This window comes from Aquarana catesbeiana, linkage group LG03, assembly GCF_042186555.1.
Source record: "Aquarana catesbeiana isolate 2022-GZ linkage group LG03, ASM4218655v1, whole genome shotgun sequence".
Taxonomy (NCBI): domain Eukaryota; kingdom Metazoa; phylum Chordata; class Amphibia; order Anura; family Ranidae; genus Aquarana; species Aquarana catesbeiana.
In genome coordinates, this window is record NC_133326.1 from 12,682,940 (window position 1) to 12,706,467 (window position 23,528).

Here is a 23,528-nt window from a genome sequence, read left to right on the forward strand (position 1 = left end):
AACGTTTTTGTTTCAATAAAGATGCTCCATTTTTCATTGAGTGCGGCCGTCCAGGATTGCTTTTCTTCTTCCACAATGGGGCACTGTTCCTGCAAATAACACCAATGTTGGGGCACTATTCCTTCCACTGATACCAATGATGGGGCACTATTCCTTCCACTGATACCAATGATGGGGCACTAATTCCTTCCACTGATACCAATAATGGGGCACTATTCCTTCCACTGACACTAACGATCAGGCACTATTCCTTCCACTACCACCAATGACCCACTTTGGACAAATCTTACCAGTGGTTTCCTGAGACCTGAAAATTATTTCAAGGGTTCCTCTGAAGTAACAATATTGAGAAAGGATGGCCTTAACAAATAAGCTTACATTTTAAAATAAAATACATTTAATCTGCCAATTATCCACCCAAGATGCTACTTTACCTGTAATCTTCTGTAATATGTTTCTATCCCGTCCTTGGTAACAATGGCTCCATGTTCCATCTACCAGCTCATTTATACAACTGAAAGGAACTAAGTCCAACAGCAACCCTGGTAGAATGCCATGGCAGAATTTTGCCTTTTGGAATAGGTTTCATTTACATCCACCCTTTAATTTCGATTCTCCAACTAGTTTAATGTCCGTATATTTGTTTTCCCTCAGTCCTTGTACCAGGCTATTATGGGGAAAGGTCTCAAATGGCTTTGTGTAATCCCAAATACATTATATCCGCAGTCCCATTGATGTCTATTGGGACACAGTAGCTGCATGGACACAGTGATTGTGTCCCAACATGACACTCATGTGGGTGAGGATGCCGGTCTCTGAATGCACACAGGGCAAGTTCTAAGGACACACACCCCTACTCACATGATGTCATATTGGGACATAGTGGTTGTGTCTGTGCAGCCGCTGTGTCCCAATAGAGAACATTGGGACTGCCTGCATGGGGATGCATGTGTGTTATCAACACCCAGGTCTATGGGTAACCCTGGTAGAATGCCATGGCAGAATTTGGCCCTTTGGAATAAGATTAAATTTACAACCACCCTTTGATTTTGGTCCTCTAACCAGTTTGTTGCCCATATATTTATTCTTTCTCAGCCCTTGTACCAGGCTATTATGGGAAAAGGTGTCAAAAGGCTTTGTGCAATCCAAGTACATTACATCCACAGTCCCATTGATGTCTTTTAGGTTAGGACACAGTCACTGTATGGACACAGCTGCTGTGCCCCAATATGACATCCATGTGGGTGAGGGTGCCTGTCCCTGAATGTACACAGGGAGAATTCGAGGACACACACCCACGTCATATTGGGACACAGTGGCTGTGTCCATGCAGCTACTGTATCCCAACAGACATCATTGGGACTGCCTGCATGGGGATGCACGTGTGTTATCAACACCCAGGGCAACCCTGGTGGAACACCATGTCAGAATTTGGCCTTCTGGAATAGGTTTCGTTTACAACCACCCTTTGATTTCAGTCCTCTAACCAGTTTATTGCTCATATATTTATTCTTCCTCAGTCCCTCTACCAGGCTATATTATGGGGAAAGTGATACAAAAAGGGTACACCACTTGCCCCCCATCTAAGCTTGGTTTTTTCCTTGGATTTATCCTTGGCCTTGTTTATAACTATTATGGGGAAAGGTGTCAAATGGCTCTGTGCTACACCCGCAGTCCCTCTGATGTCTATTAGGTCAGAACACAGCAGCTGCATGGACACAGCCGCTGTGCCCCAATATGACATCCATGTGGGTGAGGGTGCCTGTCCCTGAACGCACACACAGGGCGAGCTCGAGGACACACACTCACACGAATGCCATACTGGGACACAACGGCTGTGTCCGTGAAGCCGCTGTGTCCCAACAGAGATCAATGGGAATGTCTGCACGGGGTTGCAAGTGTCTCATCAACAAACGAGTCTATGGGTTTCTATGCTTCTGATATCATTACATAAAAAAAAAAAAAAAAATGTGCATGCGCAAGAGTGTCTCACCTCTGTGTAAAATCTTTAAACTCCAGAGGTAAGTTAGCCCTTTAAGTACCTGTGAACAGAGAAAGACTATTCATAACCATTATCTACATAGTACAGTGACTTAGTCCTTAGCACTTCAACCTTGCAACATATGTGCTCCGTAAAATTCAGCAGAATTTTTCTGCATTAAATAACAAATGGAACTAATAAATGATAGAAAACAACAAAAAACAAAGGGCGCAAACACCTAGTGCATTATCTACAGCACTTTATTAAAGGGTGAAAGATATAAATTGTACTCACAAACCTAATAGGAATGACAAGGTAAGCCCTCGAACCCTATAGGTCCAAATAGATGATGATACTAGCTGATGTGTGTTTCAGGGGGCAACACCCCTTACATATAGTTACATAGTAGGTGAGGTTGAAAAAAAAGACACAAGTCCATCAAGTCCAACCTATGTGTGTGATTATGTGTCAGTATTACATTATATATCCCTGTATGTTGCGGTCGTTCAGGTGATTATCTAATAGTTTTTTGAAACTATCGATCACTATCCCTGCTGAGACCACCGCCTGTGGAAGGGAATTCCACATCCTTGCCACTCTTAAAGTAAAGAACCCTCTACGTAGTTTAAGGTTAAACCTCTTTTCTTCTAATTTTAATGAGTGGCCACGAGTCTTGTTAAACTCCCTTCCACGAAAAAGTTTTATCCCTATTGTGGGGTCACCAGTACGGTATTTGGACATTGAAATCATATCCCCTCTCAAGCGTCTCTTCTCCAGAGAGAATAAGTTTAGTGCTCGCAACCTTTCCTCATAACTAAGATCCTCCAGACCCTTTATTAGCTTTGTTGCTCTTCTTTGTACTCGCTCCATTTCCAGTACATCCTTCCTGAGGACTGGTGCCCAGAAAGGTGCGGCCGGACCAGAGTCTTGTAGAGCGGGAGAATTATCGTTTTATCTCTGGAGTTGATCCCCTTTTTAATGCATTCCAAATCTGTTTGCTTTGTTAGCAGCAGCTTGGCATTGCATGCCATTGCTGAGCCTATCATCTACTTGGACCCCCAGGTCCTTTTCCATCCTAGATTCCCCCAGAGGTTGTCCCCCCAGTGTATAGACTGCATTCATATTTTTGCCACCCAAATGCATTATTTTAAGTTTTTCCACATTAAACCTCATTTGCCATGTAGTTGCCCACCCCATTAATTTGTCCAGATCTTCTTGCAAGGTTTCCACATTCTGCGGAGAAGTTATTGCCCTGCTTAGCTAAGTATCGTCCGCAAATACAGAGATTGAACTGTTTACCCCATCCTTTGTTTATGAACAAATTAAATGGAATTGGTCCCAGCACAGAACCCTGGGGGACCCTATTTTCCCCCCTGACCATTCCGAGTACTCCCCATTTATCACCACCCTCTGAACTCGCCCTTGTAGCCAGTTTTCAAACCATGTACTCACCCTATGGTCCATGCCAACGCACCTTATTTTGTACAGTAAACGTTTATGGGGAACTGTGTCAAATGCTTTTGCAAAATCCAGATACACCACGTCTACGGGCCTTCCTTTATCTAGATGGCAATTCACCTCCTCATAGAAGGTTAATAGATTGGTTTGGCAAGAACGATTCTTCATGAATCGGTGCCGATTACGGATAATGATACTGTTTTCATTACTAAAATCTTGTATATAGTCCCTTATCATCCCCTCCAAGAGCTTGCATACTATTGATGTTAGGCTAACTGGTCTGTAATTCCCAGGGATGTATTTTGTCCCTTTGTTAAATATTGGTGCTACATTGGCTTTTCTCCAATCAGCTGGTACCATTCCAGTCAGTAGACTGTCAGTAAAAATTACGAACAACGGTCTGGCAATTACTTGACTGAGTTCCCTAAGGACCCTCGGGTGCAAGCCATCTGGTCCCGGTGACTTATTAATGTTAAGTTTTCCAAGTCTATTTCTAATTCTGTACTCTGTTAGCAATGAGGGTGCTTCCTGAGATGTGTCATGAGGACAAACACTGCAGTTTTGGTTACTGAAGCCCACTGACTCCCTTGTGAAGACTGAGGAGAAAAATAAATTCAATACCTTCGCCATCTCCCCATCCTTTGTAACCAGATGTCCTTCCTCATTCTTTATGGGGCCAATATGGTCTGTCCTCCCTCTTTTATAGTTTATATACTTAAAGAATTTCTTGGGATTTTTTTTTCTTTCCTCAGCTATGTGTCTTTCATGTTCTTATCTTATCTTATAATTGCACCCTTACATTTCTTGTTGCATTCTTTGCAAAGTCTGAATGCTGATGATGATGATATGATGATCCCTCAGCCTTGTATTTCTTGAAGGCCTTCTCCTTTGCTTTTATATGCATTTTCATATTGGAGTTAAGCCTCTAAGACTTTTGTTCGCTTTTTTTAAAACCCATATCTCCTCTGTGTTCTTTGTTCCTAAGATTTTATCCCAATTTATATCTTCTGGCAAGGTTTGTAGTTTAGGGAAGTTGGCTCTTTTGAAATTCAGTGTCTTTGTATCCCCCTATGTTTCCTATTTGTGTAATTTATACTGAAGCTAACTGACCTGTGAACGCGGTTTCCTAAACTGACCCTTATTTCCACATCCGTGATCAGGTCTGTATTGTTGGTAATCAGTAGGTCTAGTAACGCTTTGTTTCTAGTTGGTGCATTTACCATCTGACCCATGAAATTGTCCTGCAAGACATTTAGGAACTGGCAAGCCCTCGATGAATGTTCCTTCTGCCCAGTCTATGTCTGGATAATAAAAATCCCCCATTATGATGACACTTCCCATCCTTGCTGCTAATCCAAATTGTGATAGGAGGTCTGCCTCCCCCTCCTCCCTCAGGTTAGGGGACCTATAGCATACTCCAGTATTATTTTCCGCTTAGTTTCATCCCTTTGGAGCTCTACCCATAAAGGATTCCACCTCCTCTCTAGCTCCCTTAGTGTTATCATCTCTCACATTAACTTGTACATTATTCTTAATAGACAGGCATAGCCCCCCCCCCCCTTTTTTACCCTTTCTATCCCTGCGATAGTCGCAGGAAGGTTTGGTCCCCAAAACGTGTTTGAAAGCTGGTTTATGGATTTTATTTTTGCCATCATTCCCATTGGGTTTGTGAGTAAAATTTGTGTCATTTACCCCTCAGTACCTTCCAGTGCGCTACAGTAAAATGCTACATTTCTGAATTTTATTGCACCTCACCACACCTCCCAGCTGCATTGCAGGGTGAACATGGCACATACTGTGGATGACAATTGTTTTCTATATGGTGGTGATTTGCATTGATCCAGTGTGGGAAAACGCAGGTCACCTGTGATTGTAAAGGTTTTTTTTTTTTAACAAATGTGTTATACTTACCTGCTCTGTGTAATGGTCTAATGGTTTTACACAGAGCAGCCCCGATCCTCCTCTTCTGGAGTTCCCTGTCGAAGCTCCTGGCTCCTCTTGCCTTCCTCCTGCCCCCAAAGCAAGCCGCTTACTATGGGGGTACTGGTGTGGGAGCCTAGTGAGGAGGGTGAGATAGTTCAGCTGTTCTCGGGCACAACGCTGGATCGAAGTCGGGCTCAGGTAAGTACAGTGCCTTGAAAAAGTATTCACACCCCTTGAAATTTTTCACATTTTGTTGTGTTCCTTGGCCTTCATGATGCTGTTTATTCACTAAGGTTCTCTAACAAACCTCTGAGGGCTTCACAGAACAGCTGCATTTATACTGAGATTAAATTTCACACAGGTGGACTCTTGGTTCCACTATATTTTAGTTTCGGGTATCACACTAAAGGGGGCTGAATACAAATGCCCCCCCACACTTTTCGCATATTTATTTGTAAAAAATGTTGAAAGTCATTTATCATTCTCCTTCCACTTCACAATTGTGTACCACTTTGTGTTGGTCTATCAAAGCAAAGCATTCCCATAATTTGTAGTGATTTCCTCTCAATTCCTGTTTTGGCTATAGGACAGAAAGTGAAGGGAAACCTCCCTAATGGTAAAAAAAACAAAAAAATAAAAACTGACAGGGCTATAACCCTCCTTGCTCTAAAATTTAAAACAAATTGCCTATAGTTCTACGGTACTTTAAAAGAGTTTGCCCCCCGCTGGCTCTAAGGCTGAGAAACAAGCGATCAAACACTGCTGATCGCTCAGCTCTCAGTGCTCCCTGAGCAGAGAGCTAATGACTCACAGTCACTGCTGTCTGCTCTGCCCGCCCACTAGAGTGCTGGGCTGTGGAGGGGACGGAGGCGGTCAGCTGAGGCTCTCAGCGGTTTGCTGAGAGGCTGAGCCGGGTGCCGGTCCAGGCATGTGGGCTGATCCAGACCATATTGTTGCGATCTTTCCCGAGCCTGGACCGGCTCTGTGACGTCAGCCCGCTGTCAGCTGGAAATGGGTCATAGAAGTGCAGAATGATTCTGCACTCCTGTGATCCACGGGAGAAGTACAGCCAAACGAGCTTTGGTTGTACTTCTCCTTTAAAGTATTTCAAGCAAGTAAAACATTTTAGTTTGCATTACAATAGTCCCCTCCACACCTACTATATTGTAGAGCCATGGATGTGCAAGAGCCAGGATCGTAAACCTATTACAGGGATTATAAGAGATACTTACAGCAACTGAAATCCTTCCCAAAACCTGCTCTGGAATCTTCCTATACACATCCAAGGATCCTCCTGTGTTGTGAAAGAGAAACCAAATATACTGGAGTGCCATTTTTTTTTAAGTCATTCCTGTGTGTAAGGATACCATTAGTCCCAAACAGTTAGGAACAAGGTTATGGTTTAGCATTAACTTTGCACGATCTCTTACCTACGTCTTGCATTGTAACAGGTATGTATACTGAGATGTTGGCACCCACATACAGTCATGGCCAAAAATATTGGCACCCCTGCATTTCTGTCAGATAATGTGCCACTTCACCCAGAAAATTGCTGCAATTACAAATGTTTATGCATTCTCATGTTTATTTCTTTTGTTTGTATTGGTATGACAAAAAAAGTGGAGAAAATAAAAAGGCAAAGCCGACAGATTCCACGCAAAACTCCAAAAATGGATGGGACAAAATTATTGACACCCTCAATTCATAATTTGGTAGCACACCTCTTGGAAAAAATAACTGAAATCAAATCGCTTCCTGAGTTTCTTACACCTCTCTACTGGAAATTGGACCACTCTTCTTTCGCCAACTGCTCCGGGTCTCTCCGATTGGACGGGTTCCTTTTCCCCAACTTCTGTTTTCAGATCTCTCCACAGGTGCTCTATGGGATTTGGACTCATTTGCTGGCCAGGTCAGTACTCTCCTTCGCTTTGTCTTAACACCATTTCTGGGTGTTTTTTGACATGTGCCTTAGGTCATTGTCCTGCTGTAAGACCCATGACCTTTGACGGAGACCCAACTTTCTGACACTGGGGCCTACATTGCACCCCAGAATTCTTTGGTAGTCTTCAGGATTTCATAATGGCATGCACACGGTCAAAATATCCGGTGCCTGAAGCAGCAAAGCAACCCCAAAAAAACAGTGAACCTCCAACATGTGTGATTGTAGGGACTGTCTTTTTTTTCTTTAGAGGCCTCATTTTGTTTTATGAAAACAGCAGAATGATGGGCTTTACCAAAAAGCTTGAATTTTGTTTTGTCTGTCCACAGCACATTCTCCCAAAAGGATTTTGGCTTCCTCAGGTAAGTTTTGGCAAACTCTGATCAATTTTTCTCTTCCGTCCACGTCCCGGGAGATTAGCTACAGTTCCATGGGCTGTAAACTTCTTGACAATGTTGCGCACAGTGGACACAGGAACATTAATATCTCTGGAGATGGAGTTGTAACCTTGAGATTGTCCATGCTTTTCCACATTTTTTTGTTCTCAAATCCTCCGACAACTCTTTGCTGCTCTTTCTTTTTTCCATGCCCCGTGAGGCACACAGAGACACACAACAGGCTTTTTGTTTCTCCACTTTTTTGTGTCATACCAATACAAACAAAATAAATAACCATGAGAATGCCTAAACATTTGTAATTGCAACGATTTTCTGGGCGAAGTGTTGTATTATCTGACAGAAATGCAGGGGTGCCAATATTTCTGGCCATGACTGTAACACAGTCATTAAAAAGCAGCAAATGTTCTAACAAGGTGGTACCTAGTTCCGCCTCGTCTTGCGGAGATGTATCCAGGTACCTCTCCACTTTGTTTACGGGGGTTTGTGCCTTACGTGGTTCAATGTACCATATCTAGTGGGAGTGCTCCTGGCTTAAGAGTTCCTGGAATGGAATTTTCTCCATGCTCCGGTGCATCACTGGCCTGCAAAAGTCCCAAATAGCTCTGCTCAATGCACCCATTGAGGGTATACCACAATGCTTGCAAAGATATACACTCACCGGCCACTTTATTAGGTACACTTTTGCTGAAAGCGGGTTGGACCCCCTTTTGCCTTCACCCTTGGTGGAATAGATACAACAAGGTGTTGGAAACGTTCCTCAGAGATTTTGGTCTATAGTGACATGATAACATGACACAGTTGCTGTAGATTTGTTGGCTGCACATCCATGATGCGAATCTCCCGTTCCACCACCATCTCAAAAGTGCTCTATTGGATGAGATGTGGTGAGTGTGGAGGCCATTGGAGTACAGTGACCTCATTGTCCAGTGGTGAGATGATTGGAGCTTTGTGACATGGAGCATTATCCTGCTGGAAGGAGCCATCAGAAAATGGGGACACTGTAGTCATAAAGGGATGGACATGGTCAGCAACAATACTCAGGGAGGCCGTGGTGTGTAAACCATGCTCAATTGGTACTAAGGGGCCCAAAGTGTGCCAAGAAAATATCCCCCCCACCATTACACCACCACCACCAGCCTGAACCGGTGATACCCCATCCCCCACACCATTACACCCCCACCACCAGCCTGAACTGGTGATACAAGGCAGGAAGGATCCATGCACCAAATTCTGACCCCACCATCTGAATGTCACAGCTGAAATCCAGACTCATCAGACCAGACGTTTTTCCAATCTTCTATTGTCCAATTTTGGTGATCCTGTGTGAATTGTAGCCTCAGTTTCCTGTTCTTAGCTGACAGGAGTGACACTCGGTGTGGTCTTCTGCTGCAGCAGCCCATCTGCTTCAAGGTATGATGTGTTGTGGGTTCAGAGATAGTATTCTGCATACCTTGGATGTAAGGAGTGGTTATTTGAGTTACTGTTGTCTTTCTATCATCTGGAACCAGTCTGCCCATTCTCCTCTGACATTAACAAGGCATTTTCCTCCACACAACTGCCACTCACTGGATATTTTCTCTTTTTCAGACCATTCTCTGTAAACCAGAGGGATGGTTGTGCGTGAAAATCCCATAAATACTTAGACCAGCCCTTCTGGCACCAACAACCATGCCACGTTCATAGTCACTTAAACCCCCTTTCACCACGTCTAGATGCCTAAATACATTGGGTTGCTGCCATGTGATTGGCTGATTAGCAATTTGTGTTATCAAGCAATTGAACAGGTGTACCTAATAAAGTGTCCAGTGAGTCACATTTTATATTTTCTTAGTGGCCAAAATTACTATCGCAGGAGTATGGAGAAAACCCAGAGTCTCTTCGAAACGGGTTAGAAGGAAGATTTTGTGGATAATGATCCATAATAAAATTGCTGCAAGATAATGTCACCAGCACACCACAGAACTCCAAAACAGACCCAAAGCTTTATTTAACGGTCACATCATTATAATAGAAACAGTGTTTCTTAAACCTGATCTTGCGAGGCTCCAAAACGTTGCTTCTGTTATAAAGAAATGATTGCTAAAAAAAGCTTTGGACCCGTTCTGGAGATTCGTGGTGTGCTGGGACATTATCTTGTGCTGATTACCTTCTGTTCCAGCTGGTTGTCGGTGAAGCACCCCTCAACTCCTACAGCCACTTTGCAGGAAGGTGTGCGTTGGTAATAGCATGTATGATAAAATTGCTGGGATCATTAACAATACCTTCAAAAAATGTGAAAACACATGGGACCCATGGGCCCAATATATTCGAAAACCCTCCACCAACTCAAGCAAACCTGGTGGAAGGTGGAGGCAACCAGACCTGACTTTTCTCTATTTTTCTTTTCATCTCTTTCCTTTACTCTCCTTCCAGCCCTGGCTTCACTAGGGCCTTCTTATATACTTGATAAGCATCATAGCTTATGTTTCACAGCATGACCCTGTAACCTTTTTTTTACGAGATTACTCTCTTACTACGCATATTGGTTATCATGCAATTGTATGATGTCTGATGGAAACTGAGACTTTTACATGGAATTAGGTGTAACTCCGTTGATATCAAACCTCTTGTTACTGTAATACGCTCCTTGTATGCAAACTTTGTACTTCTTTTACACTTCAAAATCTTGAATAAAAACTTATTGAAATAAACGAGTTTCGTCCTGGCCACCGGGGCTTAGTTATAGACCCTATGACTAAGCCTTGGTGGGCGGGGTAACGCACGTCACTGGGAGCGGTTTGGAGAAGACATGTAGGCTGAGGCTGCACTCAAGTTCTTGGCTGCAGGGCCTGAATGGGAAAGCGGTAAACCTTTTCACACATACAAGACTTACTCTCTGGATAAGTATGAGGATGCCCAACTCCACTTTCTTGAGGCTGGGTTCACACTAGGTTTCCCTGCATCCAATTCGCAGGAGGAGAATGACAGGAGATGGTGACCGGCTCTCAATGGAGCCGGTTCACACATCCATGGAGTGGCTGCGGAGCAAATTGCACAGAGGTCCTGTGCTTTGGCTGCATTTTAGGTAAAAATTTGGCCCCGATTCATCCCTAAAACAGAGAACAGGGACGCACTGGACCCCTGCTGTCAGCCGCTTTCGTCTGCAGTGTGAACCCAGCCTCAGGATCTAGGAAAAAAAGCTCCTCTCCTGCAGCGCTGTAAGTATTACCAATTTGGTCGCATTTCTGTGCCAGTTGGTAAAACGTACAGTTTTGCGCAGGTTCCCAACACGCAAAGGTGTGGACCTAGCATTAATGTTGCTTTGTGGGCATATACCTTCTTCTAATGAGCTACAGGTGTCTACAGGTGGTTCAAAGTGCACCAGTTGTGTAATAAAAATCAGTAAACTACACAAAGCAATCACAGATAATCTTAAAGGGTTTGTTAACCCACATTTGAAAATCACCGCCAGCCCCCCTATTAGAGCCTGGCATAGCACACTAACGAACGTTGTAAATACCTATTTAGGACAATCTTCAGGCCGGTCACATGACCCGCTGTAAACATCCGGTATATGGCTTCTGCAGGAGGGGCCGAAATCTCCCTCTGACGTCAGCCGGAGAGATCACATGGCCGCTCAGCCCCTCCTGCAGTAGCCCTGGAAACCGGCCGAGAGTCATGTGAGCGGCCTGAAGATTGTGCTAAAACTGTATTTACCACGCTCACTTTCATAAAATACAGTGGGCTATGCCTAACTCTATTAGAGGGGCTGGCAGTGACATTTTATCAACTTTTATTTGTACTAATAGCGGAGGGGATGGGGGGGACAGGGCGGAGACAGAGACACAGAGCCGACAGGCAGGAATGAGGGGGTGAGGGGGGAGAGAGAGGCGAGCAGAGCAGGGCTGTGGATGACGGAGGGACGCAAACTGACCACAGTGGTCAGGGTTCAGCAGCCCTGGTTATCGTGGTCAGTGTTGAGAAAGGGATACAGGAAGTGACAGGTTCAGGAAGTTTTTTTTTTTTTTTTTTTTTTTTTTTTTACAGTTTAGAGAGTGGCAGATTACACAGAACAAGCACTGTGCTGTTTAATCTGCTTTAAGGGACCAGGATCTGTAATTTTTTTTTTTTTTTTTGGGGGGGGTTAACAAACACTTTAAATTACTACATGTTCGCCATAGATTGCTGCACTTCATGGTGCTTACTGAATAATAATCCCAACAGTGTGTATACTTATCTGATAAAACTCACCATCCATAAACTCCGTACAGATAGAAATCCGATTCTCTGCAAAAAATGCTCCGTAAAAGCCGATTATGTACGGAGAATCGCACTACAAAAACAAAAGGAGAGTGGTGCTGTCAGAAAACAAAGCGCCGTTTGTGACAATTCCCAACGTGGCGTCGCCGAGCTCACGCACCTTGTACAGAATCTCCAGCTCTGACATAATCTGTCTCTGCAGCTCCACAGTAATGTCTAACGGGATGACCTATGGAGAACAGACACAAAACACTTGTCACTGATTGATACTGTGTGTTTGGCTCGCCACGGATAGCAGCGGCATACTCCATTATAAGCCCTCCAACAAGCCAAGACTTGCGCTGTCACACTGCTACAAGTGTGCTCTTCTCTGCTTGCTGATGAGAATCAACCAACAGCCCCTACATCGGAGTCTCAGTAAGCACGGAACAAGGAGATCGAAACTAAGAGGAGGCCAGGATTTTTTTTTACACATCACAGTGAAGGTGATAAATGGTATGGACGGCCATCCTGTACATGTAATGGAACATACCCCAAATCCTGCAAGAGATGTAACGCAATCACTATATATATACCCACATATACATGTACATATACTGAAAAGAACAGGAACTCCAATGCAACTTTTGGTGGAAAAATGTTGGCCCCATCTTTCTGTTCAATCTGATTTTATTAAAGTTTTTGATATGGAAAAAAGGAAATGTAAACAGTTTTGTACACATCAACACCAAAATATGATTTTGAGGTCCTCAACATTAAACGCAGGGTTTTAAGGCATCTCTTGATCTCATTATAAAGGTTAGGGAAGGCCTTAAAGTTTTATTTTTATATTTCTAAAACAGGGGTCTCCAAACTTTCTTAACAAAGGGCTAATTTACTGTCCTTTAGATTTTAGGGGGGCCGGACTGTGGACAAATGGAAGTAGAAATTTTCCTGGCGTCAGTGGGAGTAAACAATGCATCTTTGGTATAATGGGGAGAAATAGTGCCCCATCATTGGTATCAGTGGGAGGAATAGTGCCCCACCATTGGTATCAGTGGGAGGAATAGTGTCCCACCATTAGTATAATTGGGAGGAATAGTTCCCCATCATTGGTATCAATCAGTAGGAGGAATAGTGCCCCATCATTGGTGTCAGTGGAAGGGAAGACCAAAAGCATATTTTATGGGTATTGGAAGGCTTTTGTTTTATTTAAACTGGCCCCTTTAAGTCCATCCCACTGCACACACACTTTGGCCACACCCACCGTTTGCCATGGTTTTGAGCTTTGGGGTGCACACCCTACTGCAATAGGCTGCGCATGCCTGTGGGTCTTAGGTAAGTATTTGGGAGGGGCAGAAGGGAGCTGCTGCACATAAAGTGTTTTAACTTAATGCAGAGATTGCATTAGGGTAAAAAAAAACTTCTGCTTTTACAGCCAATTTAACAGTGTAAGATACAATACACAATAACATTGAGAGGAGGCTAGGACAGAGGCTGAACTTTGCTTAAATTCTCTTTTCAAACCTAAAATTAGAACTAGAGATAGCCCACACTAAGGGCTTGTGTGTGTGAATCCTGTTTGCATTATTTGTAAAAGATAAAAAAGAGGGATAGAAAAAAAGAGGGGGTGAAAGAGAAAGTGAGAAGAAAACAATAAATCTTCAAGGTTTTATAAAGAAAAGGAAGAAAGAAACAAAAAAAAAAAAGGGGCATACTTCCCCCAATGGGGAAAGAGTCATCTCCAACCCTCTTGTCAGGTTCAGGGTCAGGGACCATTAACTATAGCAAAAAAAGGGACGTCCACCGACCAGCAGGATAAGTACAGAGCAGCAGGTCACCCTGGCGGATGACGCAGGCTCACCCGAGGTGCGGGTTCTAAGCACTAACCGTTCACCAGAGTTTACTAAGTGGTTCGCCAGAACCATTAAGTGTTCACCAGAGCTCCTGAGAGTGAAGATGAGTTTTGCTGTGTGTTAGGACCAGGTCGCAGTCCTCAGGATCACCCCACCGGGAGGGGAGCAAGCTGGGGTCCAGTAGCTGATAGGGACTTAGCAGAAACGTAGTCAGTAAACAAGCTAAAGGTCAGTAACAAGGGGTTGCAGATTGGGATCAAGCAGAAGCATAGTTGAGGAACAAGCCAAAAGGTAGGTAACAAGCAGTGGCAAAGATACTGACAGCAGCAGGAGCATCAACAGCGAGATACTGGCTGGAAAGAGCACAGTAATCTGGCAAACAGGAAGTGCAAAGGCATGGCTTATATATGAAGTTCATGGGAGGAGAAAAGATTTCAAGGTTCACAGAAACAACTTTCAACGCAAGATCATCTAAAAAATTGTCTAGGGAGCTGTCCAGCATAGACAAAGAAAAAAATCTTGCGAGCCACAATGTTCCTATGCTTAATAAACCAGCAGCAACAAGTAGTTATATACCACAGGTATATCAAAGAAGAATAACCAGCAGCAAACGCAGTTCACGTACTCATAACCGTGCACAAACCATAATATAAAAGAAATTGCGTTGCGCTTGATTAAATGTCATACAGAGAAATATCCTAAAAAAATATTTTTTTTAAAAATCTCACTATTCACATCCATTATGCATAACTGTGCTAAAAAATAGTAATTTAAATATAACTAAAAAATAACAAAATACTCCTGTGGAAAAATGGTATCACTCCTGTGCAATGTGCATATGTATAAACCTGTGGACAATCAATAAAAAGTGCATATAGTGCCAAATATATATATACAATTGTGCATAAAAATATATATTAAAGGTGACTGCAAACATAAAAAAGCATGCAATACTTCATATATCGTGCAGCATGCAAAACATCAAAGAAACGCAAACTGCGTTTAAATGGCCTTGATACAAAGTTCTTATATAAGTGTCCCAAAAAATGCAACTAAAAAGTGTTTCCGTGTCCATAAATCTCCATAATTTTGTGCCACAGTGCCCCCCCACAGTGGTTGCGCTCACCTTAGAGCGTGTGACACAGCTTTTACCTTGTGTCAAAACACGCTATGTAGCCACCCCCTGGGCTATGTGCGAACGCTAAATCGATCTCCACTCTGGGTCAGTTAGGCAGCTGCAATCAACAGGTGGCCTGGAGCAGACCAAAAAAGTCTGGTCTGCTCCAGGCCACCTGTTGATTGCAGCTGCCTAACGGTAAAAGCTGTGTCACACGCTCTAAGGTGAGCGCAACCACTGTGGGGGGGCACTGTGGCACAAAATTATTTTGTAAGCACTGGAATTCGGCACATTGGATTACCTGGACATCTATGGAGATTTATGGACACGGAAACACTTTTTAGTTGCATTTTTTGGGACACTTATATAAGAACTTTGTATCAAGGCCATTTAAACGCAGTTTGCGTTTCTTTGATGTTTTGCATGCTGCACGATATATGAAGTATTGCATGCTTTTTTATGTTTGCAGTCACCTTTAATATATATTTTTATGCACAATTGTATATATATATTTGGCACTATATGCACTTTTTATTGATTGTCCACAGGTTTATACATATGCACATTGCACAGGAGTGATACCATTTTTCCACAGGAGTATTTTGTTATTTTTTAGTTATATTTAAATTACTATTTTTTAGCACAGTTATGCATAATGGATGTGAATAGTGAGATTTTTTAAAAAAATATTTTTTTAGGATATTTCTCTGTATGACATTTAATCAAGCGCAACGCAATTTCTTTTATATTATGAGCTGTCCAGCATCTCAGGTGGCTCAGGAAGAAGGGATATTGCCAGACACAGTTCACATGTTCAAAAAAATAAATAAAACAGCCTTTGGAATACGGAGTAAAAATAAATAATTCATATTAATAAACGGTTTTAAATGGTCATACAAATATATATTTGAAATCAGATCTTTATTATTTTTTGGCAATAACATGGTGTGGGCAGATTTCTGCCAGTCACAGGCACAGGAGTGTCACACTCCTCCAGCCTGTGTCTTAGAATAAGAGGGAGGGGAAGTCTCCATCAATCTACATGTAATATTCCCCCCCCCCCATTGTGTTTAGCTGGTTTGTGGGCATGGAGGAGGGAGGGAGGGGAGTGTTATTTACCACTGTATATACGCCCACATATAGTTACATGGGCTGTTTAGATGTGATGGGGAGGAAATGCTCAGTATAGAAACTCACTGCACACTGAGCATGTGCAGAGCTGCCAACACTGATCTGCAGAATCCCTAGCTGAATATGGGACATGAACAGAAAGCGGAGACAGAGAGCAGCAGGATCAACCAAGTTTTTTGAAAAATACAGAAGACGAATCTCATAGTGACTGAGTGAGTATGAACAGCATGTAGTACACCATTTATTGATCGTTTTTTATGATGTAGGTTTAGTGACACTTTAAAGTCCCAGGGGACACCTCCTATACATATGAACTCATTAGGAAGCACTACATCTCGAGTGAAACCCCAACATACCACAAAGGGTATTTTTTAAAAATTCTCGGAGTTCAGCTTTGGAAAAAAACCCATCCATTTACACTTCCACCAAGCAAAATCAGTCAATTATACCAAAGAGGCTTACCAATCGATTAAACAGCTTAACATAGTAGAGGTACTTAGTAGAAATTACATCTCCATCTACAATTTGTATAATTAATCAGCAGGTAGATTGATCCAATGGGTGTGCCACAAGGGTTCTGTTTTGCCTTCTTCTAGATCAACAGCTTTAGAATTAGATTGCCTTTCTGAACATGTTTTTTGTTCACCTATGTTACTGATACCTACTGGTTATAGCGCTAATCCCTGCTCCTTAGTGTTCATTCTCTATTTACTTTACAGAAAAGGTAGCAATAGGAGACGCCAGTGCTTGATATGTAATGGTCACAGAATATAATGTTGCTGCTGGAATGGCCAAAAGGTGTATGAAGACAACTGGGCCAATTTACATAAACAGAGGGGGAAAAAAATAGCTAAACATAACCTATGAATATAAATATAGCGCTCACAAACACAATAGTTGAAAATACAATAGATGATGAACAAAACAAAGTCCAAATAAAGTGACTAAAGGTGCTCCAATCCAAAGTGAAGGAAATAAAAGGTGCTTCAGAAATATTCAGGTGTGCAACACCCCCTCATGTAACCCCACTCACCAGATCAGAACGACCTCCAGCTTTTCAGTCTAGTGGGTCACTTAAAGCTTTGTAAAGATATCCTGGGATAGCGGATATGGTGTCAAGTCATCAGGTCCAGAATTCCTTTATGAAGTTTCTCAGCCAGAGAACAGGTACCCAGAAGTAAAAAAGAATGGAAGTGATAGTGAAGTACCATTAAAAAAGGTTTTATTGTAAAAGGGAGTGGGTACTTACAAAAAGTGAGATCAAACAAGCCTCAAACATAGAGCTGTGAGTGTAAAAACGCCGTTCCTGGCGTGTGTTCCACGGGACCGGAAGTGACGTCAGTGACACCGGAAATATCGTCACTTCCGGTCCTGTGGAACACATGCCAGGAATGACGTTTTTACACAGACTGAAAAGTTGGGGGTCTTTCTGATCTGGTGAGTGGGGATACATGAGGGGGTGTTGCACACCTGAATATTTCTGAAGCACCTTATATTTCCTTCACTTTGGATTGGAGCACCTTTAGTCACTTTATTTGGACTTTGTTTTGTTCACCATCTATTGTATTTTCACCTATTTTGTGCGTTTGCCCAAACTTTTCAAGAGAGTTCACGGCGATGTTCAGAAGGAGTGTTATTTCATAACTTATGGGACAGGTCATGATATGTTGGAGGGTTTGCCAACTGATCAAACCACTTAGTGACCGCAATACACATTTTAAAAGACCTCATGGCTCCGTGCTGAGGTTCTCTCCTGGTCGCCACAATGCAGTAAGACATGCTTCCAAAAGGTAGCCAAGGTCCTGTGCACTTCTTCTCTCTCCTCCCTGCCGGAGTAGTACCGCGATTTTAGCAATGTCTTTGACAAAGGTCAAGCCAGTCATTTTCCTCCACACCGGTCGTATCATTTCGCGATTGACCTTCAACCTGGTGCCATACCCCCTCGTGGCCGGGTTTACCATTGTCGGTCTTGGAGGATAAGGCCATGGAGAAGTATGTTGCAGATGCACTTTCTCGAGGTTTCATCCACAAATCCTCGTCTCCTGCTGGTGCTGGTTTCTTCTTTGTGAAGTAGAGTGGTGAACTTAGACCTTATATTGATTATAGGGGTCTCAATCGTTTCACGATTAAGAATGCCTATCCGATTCCATTGATTATGGAGTTATTTGACCGCCTCGAGGGAGCAACGGTTTTCACAAAGCTTGATTTGAGAGGGGCATACAATCTCATGAGGATTAAGGAGGGCGACGAGTGGAAAACGGCATTTAATACCAGAACAGGCCATTATGAGTACCTCGTAATGCCTTTTGGCCTTTGTAACGCCCCGGCAGTTTTCCAGGAATCTATTAACAATGTCCTTCAAGATTTGTTGCAGTTATGTGTTGTGGTTTATGTCGATGATCTGCTCATATTTTCCATGTCCCTGGAGAGCCACCACACAGATGTCTGTTGTGTGCTTCAGAAACTAAGAGAGAACAATCTCTATTGTAAATTAGAGAAGTGCGAATTCCATCATGAACAGGTTAAATTCCTGGGCTATGTCATTTCCACTGCTGGTTTTTCAATGGACCCAGAGAAACTTTCAGCAGTCCTACAGTGGTCTCTACCAGTGGTTTTACATCCTCTGCAGCGTTTTCTTGGCTTTCCCAACTATTATCGGAAGTTTTTTCGTAACTTCTCATCTCTGGTCAAGCCCCTGACTGATATGACCAAAAAGGACGGTAACCCACAGAGTTGGTCTCCGGAGTCCATTAAGGCCTTTGAGAGTCTCAAGGCTGCCTTTGTTTCTGCTCCTGTGTTGGCACATCCTGATCCTATGTTACCTTTTATCCTTGAGGTTGATGCTTCTGAGAGGAGTTGGCGCCCTTCTATCTCAACGTCCTACCTCTGAGACGGCTATGCATCCTTGTGGCTACTTTTCCAAGAAATTGTTACCTGCGGAGTGCAATTACGAGATTGGTGCCAGAGAGCTGTTAGTGATCATTTTAGCCCTGAAAGAATGGAGACATATCCTCGAAGGTACCACTGTGCCGGTTCTCATTCTTACTGACCATAAGAATCTCACATTGTTGTCTGAGGCTAAATGCCTCTCTCCCAGAAGGGCGCAATGGGCTCTTTTCTTGTCTAGTTTCAATTACATTATCTCATTCTTACCCGATACTAAGAATGTAAGGGCTGATGCTTTGTCACAACAATTTTCCTCCACTTCCAAGATGGAGTTGGTTCTGGTTGCTGTGATTCCTCCTGATCGTATTCTGGCTACTGTTCGCACCAGCCTCACTTCTCCTTTGGGTGACACAATTCTTGCTGCTCAGGTCCATGCTCCTCCTGAGAGACCTCGTGACGGCTGCTTTGTCCCAAAGAGTCTCCGTACTGCCTTGCTCCAGACTTACCATTCTCCCAAGGCTGCTGGCCACCCTGGGAAGAATCAACTCTTTTGGGCCATTTCCCAACAATTCTGGTGGCCTAGTCTACGTGCTGATGTAAAAGCCTTCGTAGCTGCCTGTTCCGTGTGTGATGAGAGTAAGACTCCACGACACCTTCCAGTGGGCCTCCTACAACCCATACCCAATGGAGAGAGGCCCTGGACCCAAATGTCCATGGATTTCATTGTGGAGTTACCCAACTCCCAGGGCAACACAGTTATCCTTATGGTGGTTTAACAGTTCTCAAAAATATCCCATTGTATTCCACTTAAAGAGTTGCCCACTTCTAAGGAACTGGCTTCCATTTTTGCTTGGGAGATCTTTTGCTTACATGGGCTACCCAAGGTGATTGTCAGGGGTAGTCGGTTTGTGTCCCGGTTCTGGCGAGCCTTTTGTGCACAGTTGGGAATTCAGCTTGCTTTCTCCTCTGCGTATCACCCGCAGTCTAATGGGGCCGCAGAACGAGCCAGTCAGTCCTTGGAGCAATTCCTATATTTCTGACCATCATAACAACTGGTCAGACCTCTTACCGTGGGCAGAGTTTGCTCACATTAGTGCCTTGAATTCTGCTTCCCGATTGTCCCCATTTATGGCGAACTATGGTTTTCAACCTTCCATGTTGCCTGACTCATTTGTTCCACAGAGTATTTGTGCGTTAGAGGTGCATCTCCGTGGTCTTCGTTCCACTTGGGCACAAGTCCAGGAGGCTTTGCGACATGCTAATGATAGGTACAGACTCCATGCTGACCGCAGACGCCTGCCTGCGCCTTCCTACCAGGTTGGGGACAGGGTCTGGCTGTCATCTCGCAACCTCCGACTTCGTGTTCCCTCTGTGAAGTTCGCACCTCGGTTTATTGGGCCTTTCTGTATTATTCACAGGATTAGCCTAGTGGCTTACGCATTAGACCTTCTTTCTAATATGCGTATTTTGAATGTATTTCATGTCTCCTTATTAAAACCTTTGGTCTGCAACCGCTTTACCACCTCGGTGCCTTGTCCTCACCCTATACAGGTTGAGAACCATGAGGAGTATGAAGTACAGTCCATTGTTGACTCCCGTTGGTTTCATGGGCGCATACAGTACCTGGTGCATTGGAAGAGGTACGGTCTGGAGGAATGCTCTTGGGTCTCATCCTCAGACGTACATGCCCCTGTCCTCCTCTGTGATTTCCATCCCCTCAAGCCTGGTGGTCCTCCGAGGGGGAGGGGTCATTGAGGAGGGGGTACTGTCAGGGCTGGGCTCAGCCCTTCCTTCTTTGAGCTGGCCGCTCAGCTGTCGGCTAATTGCCAGCTTCTATCTCTCCACAGTGACTCACCTGTTGATGATATCCTGCTCGTCAGTCCTGCCTACTTAAGCCGTCCAGTCCAGACAATCTCTGCCTTCGCCTTGGTCACATCTCTAGAGACGCTCTCCTGTGTTCCTGTTAAAGATTTGCTTGGCTGACATTCCTTCTGGCTCCAGATCCTGCTTGCTGTTCTACTACGCTCATCTCTGGATCCCTGATGATTTGGCTTGTCTGACTATCCGTTCCAGTTCCTGAACTCTGGCTATGTTTTGACTACGTTTACTCTGTTTACCTTTTATTATTATCATTAAATAAGTGTAATTTAACTGTACTTCTGTCTCAGTCTGATTCATGGTTTCTGACAGTAACGCAAACTGCAAATCAGCCAATCACATAGCAGCAACACAATGCATTTAGGCATCTAGACGTGGTGAAAACGACTTGCTGAAGTTCAAATCGAGCATCAGAATGAGAAGAAAGGGGATTTAAGTGACATTGAACGTGGCATGGTTGTTGGTGCCGCACGGCCTGGTCTGAGTATTTCTGGGATTTTCACACACAACCATCTCTTGGATTTACAGAGAATTATCCGAAAAAAAGAAAATCCAGTGAGCGGCAGTTGTGTGGAAAATGCCTTGTTGATGTCAGAGGATAATGGGTAGACTGGTTTCTGATGATAGAAAGGCAACAGTAACTCAAATAACCACTCGTTACACCCAAGCTATGCAGAATATTTCCCCTGAACACACAACACATTGAGCCTTGAATCAAATGAGCTACAGCAACAGAAGACCACACCGGGTGCCACTCCTGTCAGCGAAGGACAGGAAACTGAGGCTACAATTCGCACAGGATCACCAAAATTGGACAACAGAAGATTGTAAAAACGTTGCCTGGTCTGAGGAGTCTGGATTTCAGCTGCGACATTCAGATGGTCAGAATTTGGAGTAAATCACATGAAAGCATGGATCCATCCTGCCTTGTATCAACGGTTCAGGCTGGTGGTGGTGTAATGGTGGGGGGGGGGGGTATTTTCTTCGCACACTTTGGACCCCTTAGTACCAATTGAGTATCGTTTAAACACTACAGCCTACCTGAGTATTGTTGCTGACCATGTCCATCCCTTTATGACTACAGTGTCCCCATCTTCTGATGGCTCCTTCCAGCAGGATAATGCACCATGTCACAAAGCTCCAATCATCTCACCACTGGACAATGAGGTCAGTGTACTCCAATGGGCTCCACACTCACCAGATCTCAATCCAATAGAGGACCTTTGGGATGTGGTGGAATGGAAGATTGGCATCATGGATGTGCAACCGACAAATCTGCAGCAACTGTGTGATGTTATCATGTCACTATGGGGCAAAATCTCTGAGGAACGTTTCCAACACCTTGTTGTATCTATGCCACCAAGAATGAAGGCAAAAGGGGGTCCAACCTGGTGTATATACATATACTGGGCCATGGAAAAGGAAGTACCACCAGTCCTCCTGTATGGGGCCCAGGCAGCATTGTGAACCGGATGTGGGCACGGAGTGTGATTGGCGCAATGGAGGGCAATTACTGGAACCAATACCCTGTATGGCTCTCTGTGCAGCAGAGGGGGGGTTGGAAAAAAAAAAAAACTTGCTGAGCCACGCATGTACAAATCCCAGCCGCTACCACTTTTAGCTACAGAGGCAGCAGCCTGGGGTGTACACATGCTTGCAGCTGGAACTATACCCCCCTGTCACTTTCGTAGGGCGTAGTGCCCATCAAACGCAATACATTCAGGTAAGCGAGGGTGCCTCTGCAAATGCCGCTACCCCCCCCATGGCTAACGGTATTCAATACCCAGGGCTGTGGTTTGCTACTGTGGGGATCAAAAAAATGAGAGCTCAGCCTCCCAAACTCCACCAAAAAAAAAAAGAGACGTGAATATTTATTTTTGGTGAAATGCCGCTTTTACCTCTATACAAGTCGCAAAGGCTTGGGAAAAAACGCCCAGAGTAAACCCCAAGCTGTCCCCCATTACGAACGGCACCCACACTACTTGAACGAGCGTAATGCAGGCTTTTTCAGTGCGGACCCCCGTGCTCCTCGCTGTGCGCCAAAGTTCCCTCTGGCACTGACAGGGAAGAAAACACACGCGGTGTCTTGACGTGCGTCTTACACAATGCACTCGTATATCTGTGCAGCCGTCAGAACAGACATATAAATTAAGATTTATATGTAGCAGGGAGGAGAAATATAGACAAGGATATGCAAAGGCATAAATTAAATTTGAGAACGCCGGGCGTCGGGGGAAAGAAAAAAAAAAAAAAGGAATAGAATAAGACGCAACCTGTTTCAATCACAAGCTTGCTTTAGGGTTATTTATAAACGCTCCGACTAATCCTGCTTGTAACTGTAATATAGAACTGCCAAGAGAAATTTAAAACACACTTCCCCAAATCAATAGTCATTTGCCAACTCCACTCACTTGCATTTTTCAGCGCGGAAAAAACTTGGGAGGAAAAAAAAATAATTTGCCGCTACATCATAGCAATTTTACTCAATTAAAGTGTGAGAGGCATTTAACCTGTGTCAGGTGCAGCCGAGGGAGGAAGGTACCCCGGGGACAGGTCAAACTGCTGTGTAAGTAGGGGAGAGGGGGAGGGGGGGGCTCGCTCCCATAGGAAATAGCCTGCCTATGTTATTTCAAGGGGCTGTAATAAGAACAACAGTCAGAGGATGCTCTCAGGAACGGTGCTGATTGCGAATGGACCTGAACCCAAGTGCAGAACTTTCTCATATAGACTATAGGGGGGGGGG

The 23,528-nt window shown here is 43.9% G+C and overlaps 1 protein-coding gene across 1 annotated transcript in view; it reads right to left on the reverse strand.

The window, feature by feature from the left end:
* MAP2K5 (mitogen-activated protein kinase kinase 5) overlaps positions 1-23,528 on the reverse strand; it is a 252,191-nt gene that overhangs the window by 88,230 nt on the left and 140,433 nt on the right. The window contains exons 10-13 of the mRNA XM_073618284.1: positions 12,099-12,167; positions 11,930-12,011; positions 6,595-6,656; positions 1,994-2,042 (exon numbers count right to left, since the gene is read on the reverse strand). Of these exons, the coding sequence (XP_073474385.1) occupies positions 1,994-2,042; positions 6,595-6,656; positions 11,930-12,011; positions 12,099-12,167 (262 nt within the window). The remainder of the gene's footprint in view (positions 1-1,993; positions 2,043-6,594; positions 6,657-11,929; positions 12,012-12,098; positions 12,168-23,528) is intronic.